Genomic DNA, 14,888 nt, shown 5'->3' with positions numbered 1-14,888 from the left:
AAGGGCAATGTAAACCAGTTGCAGGATCACTTCTAGTCCATATCTGGTACAATGAGGGTGCATCTCTTAGTGACATAAATGAGGGTCCATCTCTTAGTGAGATCAATGAGGGTGCATCTCTTAGTGAAATCAATGAGGGTCCATCTCTTAGTGAGATCAATGAGGGTCAATCTCTTAGTGAAATCAATGAGGGTCCATCTCTTAGTGAAATCAATGAGGGTGCATCTCTTAGTGAAATCAATGAGGGTGCATCTCTTACTGAAATCAATGAGGGTGCATCTCTTACTGAAATCTTTTTCTTTTTAACTTACTTAATCCCTACATTTGCATTCTGCACTGAGCTAAACTGGACCAAGCTGATCTTAACAGATCTATTTTGAAAGGAGACTATGAGAGAAACCCACTTTAGACTATTGAAATGTTAAAGACAATGGTTGATGGGAAATTTTATCATGCAATCCAGTCTCTTTACAAAGTACCAATTGTTTGTGTTTATGTTAGTTCTTAATACATTTTTATTTAACTAGGCAAGCCAGTTAAGAACTAGATGTAATGAATATCATACAGATTGGTTTCCAACACTTTCGGGTGTAAAACAAGGAGATGCCTTATCACTGACTTTGTTTGCTTTGTTTATAAATTATTTGGCAAAAGAAATTAAACAGTTAAATATTGGAGTAAGATGATGAAATGCTAAGTATCATTTTATATGCTGATGTTATTTTGATGAAAGAAACGGGACATGACCTACAGAACATGCAATGTGCAGTCAATTAGTGTAAAAGATGGAGACTCATGATCAACCAGACAAAACACAGATAACTCATTTTAGAAAACCACCTAATTTAACCATGGCACAGTGACTTGGAACATGGTAGAATGGAAACAGTGTAGTTATTCCTTCCCTAAGGCAATCAAACAGGCTAAACATCAGTACAGAGACAATGTGGAGTAGCAATTCAACGGCTCAGACACCAGATGTATGTGGCAGTGTCTCCAGACAATCACGGATTACAAAGCGAAAATCAGCCATGTCGCAGACACCGACGTCTTGCTCCCAGACAAGCTAAACACCTTCTTTGCCCGCTTTGAGGATAATACAGTGCCACCAAGGACTGTGGGCTCTCGTTCTCTGTGGCCAACGCGAGTAAGACATTTAAGCGTGTTAACCCTCGCAAGGCTTTACGGACATATTCAATCTCTCCCTATCCCAGTTTGCGGTCTCCACATGCTTCAAGATGTCCACCATTGTTCCTGTTCCCAAGAAAGCAAAGTTAACTGGACTAAATGACTATAGCACTCACTTCTGTCATCATGAAGTGCTTTGAGAGGCTAGTTAAGGATCATATCACCTCTACCTTACCTGACACCCTAGACCCACTTCAATTTGCTTACCGCGACAATAGATCTACAGTTGATGCAATCGCCATCGCACTGCACACTGCCCTAACCCAACTGAACAAGAGGAATACCTTCGTCAGAATACTGTTCATTGACTATAGCTCAGCCTTCAACACCATAGTACCCTCCAAGCTCATCATTAAGCTCGGGGCCCTGGGTTTGAACCCCACCCTGCAACTGGGTCCTGGACTTCCTGAAGGGCCGCCCCCAGGTGGTTAAGGTAGGAAACAACACCTCCACTTCGCTGATCCTCATCACAGGCACCTCACAAAGGTGTGTGCTGAGCCCCCTTCTGTACTCCCTGTTCAGCTATGACTGCGCGGCCACGCACACCCTGACTCTGTCATCACGTTTGCAGAGGACACAACAGTAGTAGGCCTGATTTACCAACAATGACGAGACAGCCTACAGGGAGGAGTTGAGAGCCCTGGCGGATTGGTATCAGGAAAATTACTTCTCCATCAACATCAACAAAATGAAGGAGCTGATCGTGGACTTCAGGAAACAGCAGACTGAGCACGCCCCTATCCACATCAACGAGACCGCAGTGGAGAAGGTGGAAAGCTTCAAGTTCCTCGGCGTACACATAACTGACCATCTGAAATGGTCCACCCACACAGACAGTGGGGTGAGGATGGCGCAACAGCCCCTCTTCAACCTCAGGAGGCTGAAGAAATTCGGCTTGGCCCCTAAGACCCTCAGAAACCTTTACAGATGCGCAATTGAGAGCATCCTGTCGGGGTCTATCACCGCCTGGTATGACAACCGCACCGCCCGCAACCGCAGAGCTCTCCAGAGGGTGGTACGGTCTGCACAACGCATCACCGGGAGCACCCTGCCTGCCCTCCAAGACATCTACAGCACCTGATGTCACAGGAAGAAATCAGAGATGGACATCATCTTTAGAAGAGGCTTCCTTCTGGGACGACAGCCATGGAGACCAATTTGATGCAGTGTACGGCGTATGGTCTGAGCACTGACAGGCTGACCCCCCACCCCTTCAACCTCTGCAGCAATGCTAGCAGCACTCATACGTCTATTTCCCAAAGACAACCTCTGGATATGACGCTGAGCACGTGCACTCAACTTCTTTGGTCGACCATGGCGAGGCCTGTTCTGAGTGGAACCTGTCCAGTTAAACCGCTGTATGGTCTTGGCCACCGTGCTGCAGCTCAGTTTCAGGGTCTTGGCAATCTTCTTATAGCCTGGGCCATCTTTATATAGAGCAACAATTATTTTTCTCAGATCTTCAGAGAGTTCTTTGCCTTGAGGTGCCATGTCAAACTTCCAGTGACCAGTCAGTATAAGGGAGTGTGTGCGCGATGACACCAAATTTAACACACCTGCTCCCCATTCACACCTGAGACCTTGTAACACTAATAAGTCACATGACACCGGGGAGGGAAAATGGCTAATTGGGCCCAATTTGGACATTTTCACTTAGGGGTGTACTCACTTTTGTTGCCAGCGGTTTAGACATTAATGTCTGTGTGTTGAGTTATTTTGAGGGGACAGCAAATTTACACTGTTATACAAGCTGTACACTCACTACTTTACATTGTAGCAAAGTGTCATTTCTTCAGTGTTGTCACATGAAAAGATATACTCAAATATTTACAAAAATGTGAGGGGTGTACTCACTTTTGTGATATACTGTATATATATATATATATATATATATACAGTGCCTTGCGAAAGTATTCGGCCCCCTTGAACGTTGCGACCTTTTGCCACATTTCAGGCATCAAACATAAAGATATAAAACTGTATTTTTTTGTGAAGAATCAACAACAAGTGGGACACAATCATGAAGTGGAACGACATTTATTGGATATTTCAAACTTTTTTAACAAATCAAAAACTGAAAAATTGGGCGTGCAAAATTATTCAGCCCCTTTACTTTCAGTGCAGCAAACTCTCTCCAGAAGTTCAGTGAGGATCTCTGAATGATCCAATGTTGACCTAAATGACTAATGATGATAAATACAATCCACCTGTGTGTAATCAAGTCTCCGTATAAATGCACCTGCACTGTGATAGTCTCAGAGGTCCGTTAAAAGCGCAGAGAGCATCATGAAGAACAAGGAACACACCAGGCAGGTCCGAGATACTGTTGTGAAGAAGTTTAAAGCCGGATTTGGATACAAAAAGATTTCCCAAGCTTTAAACATCCCAAGGAGCACTGTGCAAGCGATAATATTGAAATGGAAGGAGTATCAGACCACTGCAAATCTACCAAGACCTGGCCGTCCCTCTAAACTTTCAGCTCATACAAGGAGAAGACTGATCAGAGATGCAGCCAAGAGGCCCATGATCACTCTGGATGAACTGCAGAGATCTACAGCTGAGGTGGGAGACTCTGTCCATAGGACAACAATCAGTCATATATTGCACAAATCTGGCCTTTATGGAAGAGTGGCAAGAAGAAAGCCATTTCTTAAAGATATCCATAAAAAGTGTTGTTTAAAGTTTGCCACAAGCCACCTGGGAGACACATCAAGCATGTGGAAGAAGGTGCTCTGGTCAGATGAAACCAAAATTGAACTTTTTGGCAACAATGCAAAACGTTATGTTTGGCGTAAAAGCAACACAGCTGAACGCACCATCCCCACTGTCAAACATGGTGGTGGCAGCATCATGGTTTGGGCCTGCTTTTCTTCAGCAGAGACAGGGAAGATGGTTCAAATTGATGGGAAGATGGATGGAGCCAAATACAGGACCATTCTGGAAGAAAACCTGATGGAGTCTGCAAAAGACCTGAGACTGGGACGGAGATTTGTCTTCCAACAAGACAATGATCCAAAACATAAAGCAAAATCTACAATGGAATGGTTCAAAAATAAACATATCCAGGTGTTAGAATGGCCAAGTCAAAGTCCAGACCTGAATCCAATCGAGAATCTGTGGAAAGAACTGAAAACTGCTGTTCACAAATGCTCTCCATCCAACCTCACTGAGCTCGAGCTGTTTTGCAAGGAGGAATGGGAAAAAATGTCAGTCTCTCGATGTGCAAAACTGATAGAGACATACCCCAAGTGACTTACAGCTGTAATCGCAGCAAAAGGTGGCGCTACAAAGTATTAACTTAAGGGGGCTGAATAATTTTGCACGCCCAATTTTTCAGTTTTTGATTTGTTAAAAAAGTTTGAAATATCCAATAAATGTCATTCCACTTCATGATTGTGTCCCACTTGTTGTTGATTCTTCACAAAAAAATACAGTTTTATATCTTTATGTTTGAAGCCTGAAATGTGGCAAAAGGTCGCAAAGTTCAAGGGGGCCGAATACTTTCGCAAGGCACTATATATATATATATATATATATATATATATTCACACACACACACACACACACACACATATATACACATACAGTTGAAGTCGGAAGTTTACATACACCTTTGCCAAATGCATTTAAACTCAGTTTTTCACAATTCCTGACATTTAATCCTAGTAAAAATTCCCTGTCTTAGGTCAGTTAGGATCACCATTTTATTTTAAGAATGTGAAATGTCAGAATAATAGTAGAGAGAATTATTTATTTCAGCTTTTATTTCTTTCATCACATTCCCAGTGGGTCAGAAGTCTACATACACTCAATTAGTATTTGGTATCATTACCTTTAAATTGTTTAACTTGGGTCAAACATTTCGGAGAGCCTTCCACAACCTTCCCACAATAAGTTGGGTGAACATAGGCCCATTCCTCCTGACAGAGCTGGTGTAACTGTAAGCCTCCTTGCTCGGACACGCTTTTTCAGTTCTGCCCACACATTTTCTATAGGATTGAGGTCAGGGCTTTGTGATGGCCACACCAATACCTTGACGTTGTTGTACTTAAGCCATTTTGCTACAACTTTGGAAGTATGCTTGGGGTCATTGTCCATTTGGAAGACCCATTTGCGACCAAGCTTTAACTTCCTGACTGATGTCTTGAGATGTTGCGTCAATATATCCACATAATTGTCCTGCCTCATGATTCCATCTATTTTGTGAAGTCCACCAGACCCTCCTGCAGCAAAGCACCCCCACGACATGATGCTGCCACCCCTGTGCTTCACAGTTGAGATGGTGTTTTTGGCTTGCAAGCCTCCCCCTTTTTCCTCCAAACATGAGGATGGTCATTATTGCCAAATAGTAATATTTTTATTTCATCAGACCAGAGGACATTTCTCCAAAAGGTACGATATTTGTCCCCATGTGCAGTTGCAAACCGTAGTCTGGCTTTTTTATGGCGGTTTTGGAACAGTGGCTTCTTCCTTGCTGAGCAGCCTTTCAGGTTATGTCGATATAGGACTCATTTTACTGTGGATATAGATACTTTTGTACCTGTTTCCTGCAGCATATTCACAAGGTCCTTTGCTATTGTTCTGGGATTGATTTGCACTTTTCGCACCAAAGTACGTTCATCTCTAGGAGACAGAACGCGTCTCCTTCCTGAGGATGAACCAGACTTGTGGAGGTCTACAATTTTTTTTCTGAGGTCATGGCTCGATTTCTTTGCATTACGTTACCTTTGTAATTTGGAGTGGTTAAAAGCCGCATTCATGTCCAAGGCAATTAGCTAATCCCACGTCCTTATCTGGGGGGGGTGAATCCCAAATGGCACCCTAGTCTCTATGTAGTAGATTACGTTTGACCAGTGTTCTGGTTAAACGTAGTGTTCTATATAAGAAATAGGGTTGCATTTGGGATGTTCCCTTAATCTTGAATGGCGTAATGGGATTATCGGGGTTGTCTACTGCCACTGTGTGTCAACGACTGGTAGTTTAAATCATTCAACTGTAACCTTACAGACAGTCTTCTCCTCGGCGACAGCACTAGTATGTTGGATTTGGGAGATGCAAAGAAGCAGTCTGTGTAGAGGTGTGTGGCATTTGACAATGGACTATTGAATAAGAGAGAGAGAGAGAGAGAGGGGAGAGACCTTGTAGCTTGATAGAAACGGGGGACCGTAGCGACCGTGCCATGGAAGGGGCATACAACTCAAAGAAAGTGAGTCTGTTTATTATCGTCTGAACTGCTTTCTGAATTGGTGGTTCAACTATCACACCTGGTTTTCCGTTGGACACCTGTCATAGGTGGTGGGTGCTGGCCATAGAGATACATTCAATTAGTGTTATATTCAATTCTATGGTGTTGACTGACAGTGGCAGGTGATTCTGATCAACATATTAGAGATGCTGATCTGTGACCTTCTAGGAATGGATACCTAAGCTGACTATGCATTGATGCTATGGATGCTGTTGCTTCTTTCTGCATAGTCAAAATGTTATGGGGTTACATTGTAGAGCAACAACTCTACTGTGCCTATACTTAATCAGTAGTACAGCATTACAGACAGTGTGTGGATTGATCCAAACAATCAAAAGATTCGAGCAATCGACAAAAATTTCAGACAGACATGTGGATTTCTTTGCAGTAGACTGGAGGTGTATGTTGGTGTTTTTTGGCAAAGGATGAGAGCTCAATCAATCAATCAAATGTATTTATATAGCCATTCTTACGTCAGCTGATGTCACAAAGTGCTGTACAGAAATCCAGCCTAAAACCCCAAACAGCAAGCAATGCAGGTGTAGAAGCACGGTGGCTAGGAAACACTCCCTAGAAAGGCCAAAACCTAGGAAGAAACATAGTCTATCCTTCTGTCATAACCAAGCATTGGGCTTTGAGTTAGTTATAGTCCACAGACCATGATAAAAACACTTCAGGTCTGACTGCGGATGTTACCACGGGTGGCCACAAGGTGGCCAAGTGGGTATTAAAATGGGTCATCTGAATATTACAAGAAGGGAATAGCTTCCTATTGAACTGATTTGACCATAAACCTATGGCATAATGATACAGATTCAATCCAATGTGTTTTCCCCCAAGAATGCAATAAAATGCCCTAGTTGTTGAGATTGATCAAAATGACATGAATTTCTATAGATATGGATTGGTCCAACAATGTCAGTGTCTGAAGGGTTAGAGAGGGACACCAGAAGATCAGATTGGACTGGTCTGGCTGACTGTTGTCTGGCTAGCTGTTGTCTGGCTAGTCTGGTTTGGCTAGCTGTTGGTTGGCTGGCTGATCTGTTCTGGTCTAGCTAGCCGTTGGTTGGCTGACTGGTCTGTCTGGCTGGCGGGTGGCATTCATCTATTTCCTGGCTCTGTAACTCTGGTTAAAAGCAAGTCACCATGTTCCCTGTCCCTCTTTATCATCCATTTCCAGATCAACACCCTGCTGGGAGGGGTTGCAATAACACCCGGCTGCACCAGGAAGAAGGAGGCAGGGAGGGAGGGAGGGGGCAATAGGACAGTACAGCTTATAACACTGGTTCCAGAGATAGCAGATAGTCCCTGACAGTCTTTAGAGTGACATGTTCTAAACAGACATGCATGCACAACGTGGTACAGCACAGAGCATGCTGGGTAATTGATAGGCTGTAGGACCAACAGCGGTCTTTTCCCAAAGCCTCAGTGCCTCCGACACATTATGGGTGCAGTACAATCAATCCAGCACGAAAAAACTATCTAGAGACCTGTAGTAGTAGTTGATAGTGTTTGTGGCCTGGAGCAAGATGCTAGTTTTTGTCTTTGACTTTGCCTGTCTGTGAGTCAAAGGTCAGTCACAGAACAGTCACGACAACTGCAGTCTGCCATCTGTCCTCTGGTTAATATGATACTGTTCATGAGGCCTGCTTCCAAAGGAGAGTGTGATTATATATCTGAGAGTAGGGTTATCTGATTTCAACTACTGACAGAGGAATCTGTGTGTCGAGACCAGTAGGGACAGTCTTATGATGAATTGATTCTCTCTACCAGCTGTGGTAGCTATTTCTATACTTCTAATAGTTACACTTTACAATAAAGTCAAATCAAAATCAAATGTATTTATATAGCCCTTCATACATCAGCTGATATCTCAAAGTGCTGTACAGAAACCCAGCCTAAAACCCCAAACAACAAGCGATGCAGGTGTAGAAGCAGGGTCATCTCTTATAAAGGCTATAATTAGGCTGTTACATGGCTGTTACGTTGTTCAGTTCGAATAGTTTGGTGCTTGTTTTCACATGCATACTACGGTTTCTCCTTATATTTGTTGAGTTTGTCATCAGATGGTTGCCATGGCATTATTATCATGATGATATTGAAGTTCCTTAGTTAAAGCCCCTGTGAGGATGATGATGATGATGAGCTTGAGAATGGACTGGACTTGGAAAGCTTGGTAACCTTGAGTGTAGAGCCAAACCGTTAATAAGACCTGGCGCTCTGACAGGAGCTCCCTCCGTGTGACAGCACTTTGACTAAATAGAGACGGCACGCGTTAGTAACACAGCAGGCAGCCTATCCGGGATGGCTCTTCTTCTTCTTCACGTGTTAGTAACACAGCAGGCAGCCTATCCGGGGATGGCTCTTCTTCTTCTTCACGCGTTTAGTAACACAGCAGGCAGCCTATCCGGGATGGCTCTTCTTCTTCTTCACGCGTTAGTAACACAGCAGGCAGCCTAGCCGGGGATGGCTCTTCTTCTTCTTCACGTGTTAGTAACACAGCAGGCAGCCTAGCCGGGGATGGCTCTTCTTCTTCTTCACGCGTTAGTAACACAGCAGACAGCCTATCCGGGATGGCTCTTCTTCTTCTTCACGTGTTTAGTAACACAGCAGGCAGCCTAGCCGGGGATGGCTCTTCTTCTTCTTCACGCGTTTAGTAACACAGCAGGCAGCCTAGCCGGGGATGGCTCTTCTTCTTCTTCACGTGTTTAGTAACACAGCAGGCAGCCTATCCGGGGATGGCTCTTCTTCTTCTATCCCTTATTACACAACCTAGATCGCACGGGGTGAATCAACAAACAGCTTGATTAACACAGGGAAGACTTGATTACATACCACATTGTTAGATTAAAATGTGCTGTGACGGAAGATGTTTTACACTATAGGAGAATATTACCCACACATCCAGTGTTTCTGAGCAGATGCTGGAGATGGTGATCAGACAGGATGTTCAGACTCCACTCCACATAATGCACTGATGTGGTTCAATCCTTATTTCTCCGTTAGCTCTCTGATGTTTTACACCATGCCCTTGGTACGGTGTGGTGCGAATGTGTTGTTCCCTACTGTATCATATTACTAGACTCCATGCAGTACAATGTTTGTATACTCTGCTGGAGTTAATTGATGGGCGATTTCCTTTCTTTTCTCTCTCACCTTTCAGGTGCTTCCTCAGCGGCCAGGATTTCGGCACCATAGAAAAGGTACATCTATAGTAACAGCTAAGAGTGATTTAATTCATAAATGATGTGATCTCAGATTTGATGGTACACGTTGACTTGTGGTAGGCTGAGATGTAAGTAAGCATTTCACTGTAAGGTCTACCTACACCTGTTGTATTCGACGCATGTGACAAATAAAATTAGATTTGATTTGTCTGTTTTTACTCTCTCGACAACTTATGGAATTATCTGACAATGACAGCATTGGAGTTGGCAAACGCAAAAAAACAGATCTGGAAAAACGCTCGACGTGCCAAATTCTCAGATATTTTTTATTTTTTTACCCTTTTCTCCTCTGTAGAGAACTATGTGTGCCGCGACGCCCTGTCCCGGCAGTCTACAGAGTGTAGTGAGGTCCAGGAGGTGAGCCAGTCCCAGCTGCAGCAGCCCAGGGTGAAGCTGAACGGCTCCACTGTGGAGACACCCAGTCACCACGACCTGCACCGCGAACTGTTGGTCAGCACCAAACGGTGGGGTTGAAATAAAACACTTCCATATACTTACAATATACATAGAAATCAACAGAAGGCTCTATTATACATCTCCAAATTTTGAAGAAAGATCTCATCTGCTGAAGCATAGACAAAATGAAAGGTGTAAGAGATAATAGTGTCTGAGTGTAGGTCTAGTATTATTAAACTATGCTGCCTTTATTCCCAGCACCACAAGGACAGACCGAGTGTGTGTGTGTGTGTGTGTGTGTGTGTGTGTTCATTTGAACTTTTATTTGTGCCTCTGTACACATGCAGTACATAGTGTAATGGCATGCCAGGATTTACACTGAGTCCTGTGGATGACGCTATAGACATATTGTGTGTGTGTGTGTGTGTGTGTGTGTGTGTGTGTGTGTGTGTGTGTGTGTGTGTGTGTGTGTGTGTGTGTGTGTGTGTGAGTGTGTGTGTGAGTGTGTGAGTGAGTGAGTGAGTGAGTGAGTGAGTGAGTGAGTGAGTGAGTGAGTGAGTGAGTGAGAGAGACTGAGACCCCTGCATGTAATACCCTTTCCCCCCAAATCATGCCAACCTGAACCGTTCTTCTGGCTTAGATATTTTGTTTCACATTGTCCTTTCCAGCAACTATGATGGATGCAAGCCAGGCCAGCTCAGCTCAGCTCTGCTTGGCGCAGTAGTGTAAATATGTCTGAATATTTTGTCTGTTCTGCCCACTTAGAGGTCTGTTGCCAGGAGAGAAGCCTGAGCTGAAGCGAGTCCTGGAACAGAGGAGGCTGGAGCAGCACAGAGAGCAGGAACTGGCTCTACAGCCTCCTCTGGAACTGGAGACGGAGCTACGCAAGAGACAGCAGATACTGCTGGAGGTAACACACACCAGACACACACACCACACACACACACACACACACACACACACACACACACACACACACACACACACACACACACACACACACACACACACACACACACACACACACACACACACACACAGACACACACACACACCAGACACACACACACACACACCAGACACACACACACACCAGACACACACACACACACACCAGACACACACACACACCAGACACACGCACACACACACACCAGACACACACACACACATGCCACACACACCAGACATACACTCCAAACACACACACACACACAAACACACACTCTAAACACACACACACCAGACACACACACACACGCGAAACACACATCCACACACTATGTAATAAAACACCAATAAGTGGGAGAAAAATAAATGGTGTATTTACTATTTACAAAAACAGCAGAAGGCTATGACCATATTTGAAATGTCATGTTTCAGTATGAGCAGGAGGAGATCAGGCGCAGGGAGGAGCAGGAGAGAGAAGTCCCTGAGTTTGTACGTGTAAAGGACAACCTGAGACGCACACAGGTGTCTGGGCAGTGACGACCAGCTGACGCTCCGTCCCGTCCCGTCCGCCCCCGCAGTCTCTCACCACGGAGGCCCTGGCTGCAGTCCGTTTCTGGTGGGGGAGGTACACTTGTTCACCTCCCCCACCACAATGGTTCTGCCATCGCAATGAATCCATCCTCCTGTTTCTCCCTCCACCAGCCTCCACTGCGATCCATATCCTACAGCTATATGATGAGGATCAACTTCACTGCAGCAAGTTACTGAAAATACTTCTCCTAGGACTGATATGCATCTCTTGCTGGACTGTTATACTGTGTGGAAAAAGGCAATTTTTATTTAATTAACTAGGCAAGTCAGTTAAGAACAAATTCTTATTTTCATTGACGGCCTATTGGGTTAACTGCCTGTTCAGGGATAGAACAACAGATTTGTACCTTGTCAGCTCGGGGGTTTGAACTTGCAACCTTCCGGTTACTAGTCCAACGCTCTAACCACTAGGCTACCCTGCCGCCCCAAATAAGCAATGTAGGAAAACCAGTCAGTAGGTTTTATATAAAGAATGTGAGTGAAAATACATAAACTCAGCAACAAAAGAAACATCCTCTCACTTCCAACTGCATTTATTTTCAGCAAACCTAACATGTCTAAATATTTGTAAGAACATAACAAGATTCAACAACTGAAACATAAACTGAATAAGTTCCACAGACATGTGACTAACAGAAATGGATTAATATGTCCCTGAACAAAATGGGGGGGTCAAAATCAAAAGTAACAGTCAGTATGGCCACCAGCTGCAATAAGTACTGCAGTGCATCTCCTCCTCATGGACTGCACCAGATTTGCCCATTCTTGCTGTGAGACGTCATCCCACTCTTCCACCAAGGCACCTGCAAGTTCCCATAGATTTCTGAGGGGAATGGCTCTATCCCTCACCTTCCGATCCAACAGGTCCCAGACGTGCTCAATGGGATTGAGATCCGGGCTCTTCGCTGGCCATGGCAGAACTGACATTCCTGTCTTGCAGGAAATCACGCACAGAATGAGCAGTATGGCTGGTGGCATTGTCATGCTGGAGGGTCATGTCAGGATGAGCCTGCAGGAAGGGTACCACAAGAGGGAGGAGGATGTCTTCCCTATAGCGCACAGCGTTGAGATCGCCTGCAATGACAACAAGCTCAGACCGATGATGCTGTGACAAACCGCCCCAGACCATGACGGACCCTCCACCTCCAAATCAATCCTGCTCCAGAGTACAGGCCTCGGTGTAACTCTCATTCTTTCGACGATAAACACGAATCTGACCATCACCCCTGGTGAGACAAAACCGCGACTCGTCAGTGAAGATCACTTTTTGCCAGTCCTGTCTGGTCCAGCGACCGATCTTTTGCAGGTGTTGTTACACGTGGTCTGCCACTGTGAAGACGATCAGCTGTCTGTCCTGTCTCCCTGTAGCGCTGTCTTAGGCATCTCACAGGACGGACATTGCAATTTATTGCCCTGGCCACATCTGCAGTCCTCATGCCTCCTTGCAGCATGCCTAAGGCACGTTCACGCAGATGAGCAGGGACCCTGGGCATCTTTCTTTTGGTGTTTTTCAGAGTCAGTAGAAAGGCCTCTTTAGTGTCCTAAGTTTTCATAACTGTGACCTTAATTGGCTACCGTCTGTAAGCTGTTAGTGTCTTAACGACCGTTCCACAGGTGCATGTTCATTAATTGTTTATGGTTCATTGAACAAGCATGGGAAACATTTTCAAATTATCTTTGAATTATTTTTCGAATTATCTTTGAAAGACAGGGACCTGAAAAAGGTATTTTTCTTTTTTTGCTGAGTTTATGTCTACTGTAAACAATGTGTATGTTAAGGACAAATATCTTATTTTATTTATGAATAGATGTTTTTCTTTTTCTACGTTTTAATAATATTACTAGAAAAATGATTCACTTTTAGTTTTGAAGTCTGTATTCAACACAAGCAATTGGTTTACAGCAGCATGGCATCATAATGTGGTGTGTGTGTTCATTTTCATTTGTTCATTTCTTTCAAAGGCCATATACTAAGTATACCTTACTCCACTATTGGACACAGGGCAGTGACTGAAACTCTGAACTCTCTTTATGTAATGTAGTTATGTTCTCTTTTCAGTTGTCACTCATATAGCTAAACCCCATAATCGCAGATGTTAGGTGTATTAGTCCTAATCGTTTAATTAAATTGTTTGTTTGTCTGTTGTTGTTGTGGTTGTTCCTTTTCTTTTTTTAGCAATAAAGACTTCAACGATTACAAATATGCCCGTTTAAATAACCCTAGTGCTGTAGAATCTAGGGGACAACAACTGTGAGAATCAATACTTGGCCAGGCCAGCTCTCCTGCGCTCAACTGTTCCCCAAGGGCTCTTCGGTCTTTCACATGGATATGGACTTTGTTTAATTAGCCGATCTTTTCATTCCATCACGGGATGAGAGAAGAAAGCTGGCCATCTGGAGGGATGCGGCGGGGGAGGGAATGGTAGCTATAGCGACAGGCTTGTTCTCCCTCTCCCCTCTCCGCCCCGACCAGGCAAGTAAAGGGATGCTCGCGGGTCTGATCTGGTCAAGATGCTCCGTGGGGCATTTGTGACTCTGGGGGTTGGGATTTTTAATTGATTTTAATGTATTCTACAATCCATCATCCTCCTTCATTGAATTTAAATACCTTTATATATATTTATTTATATATATATCTTAGAATTAGTCAAAATAGCATGAAAAAAGTTGTATGTAATTGTGGATGCATGTCACGCATTTGAGTTGTATGTCATTGTATTATTCAAGAGGCATGCTCCATCACACAGTCCTACCAGCCAGCTGTCCACCGGTCTCTGCCCTTCCCATAAACTTTTATTTCCTCCGGCTATTCTTCTCGAGATCCCCTTTCAGTCGTATAATGCCCCCTTCCCCTCCTCCGAGAGTCCTGTCTGTGTCAATGGGGCAGAGCGTGTCTGGACAAACAAACAAAAAGTGAACACGGAAGGAGGAATTATCCCAAATGAAGTTTGATTTTACTTTGTTATTCTTTCAAAAACTCATCTAGAAAATATACCCAGTTAAAGAAAAAAAAATCGGTCAAAATTCCAAAACTTCGCAGCACGCTCCTCTCTGTTTCTAGAGAACGGATTGATCCGAGGACAGACGTCCCACCATAGAACGAAACGCCCCAATACCCATCACACATGTGACCCGAGATAGACTCCGCACATTTCCTCAACGAGGTGCTGTGGTGAAGTTCTCAGGATTGATGGACCAACGCTTCTAAAAGGTAAAAATAATTATCACATTTTACAAACGTATTGTTATATGGCACAGTGAGAATACAGTAACTGGGTGTACAGTAACAA

General features: G+C 44.0%; 1 protein-coding gene across 1 annotated transcript; it reads left to right on the top strand.

Annotated features, from left to right (window-relative positions):
* The first annotated feature begins 6,197 nt into the window (after positions 1-6,197).
* Positions 6,198-11,850, top strand: LOC139417385 (protein FAM107B-like). Its single transcript, XM_071166653.1, has 5 exons — positions 6,198-6,394; positions 9,597-9,636; positions 9,956-10,124; positions 10,822-10,966; positions 11,440-11,850. Exons 1-5 carry the CDS (start codon positions 6,368-6,370, stop codon positions 11,542-11,544), a joined length of 486 nt encoding a protein of 161 aa, XP_071022754.1. The 5' UTR covers positions 6,198-6,367; the 3' UTR covers positions 11,545-11,850.
* Positions 11,851-14,888: the final 3,038 nt, after the last annotated feature.

This window comes from Oncorhynchus clarkii, chromosome 9, assembly GCF_045791955.1.
Source record: "Oncorhynchus clarkii lewisi isolate Uvic-CL-2024 chromosome 9, UVic_Ocla_1.0, whole genome shotgun sequence".
NCBI lineage: Eukaryota > Metazoa > Chordata > Actinopteri > Salmoniformes > Salmonidae > Oncorhynchus > Oncorhynchus clarkii.
The sequence above is the reverse complement of the archived record's forward strand: the minus strand, read 5'-3'. Positions and strand labels throughout refer to the sequence as shown.

Coding starts and splice junctions, on each gene's coding strand:
- LOC139417385 (XM_071166653.1), top strand. CDS start 6,368: ATGGAAGGGGCATACAACTCAAAGAAA. Junction 9,637..9,955: donor ATTTCGGCACCATAGAAAAG/GTACATCTATAG, acceptor TCTCCTCTGTAG/AGAACTATGTGTGCCGCGAC. Junction 10,967..11,439: donor GACAGCAGATACTGCTGGAG/GTAACACACACC, acceptor GTCATGTTTCAG/TATGAGCAGGAGGAGATCAG.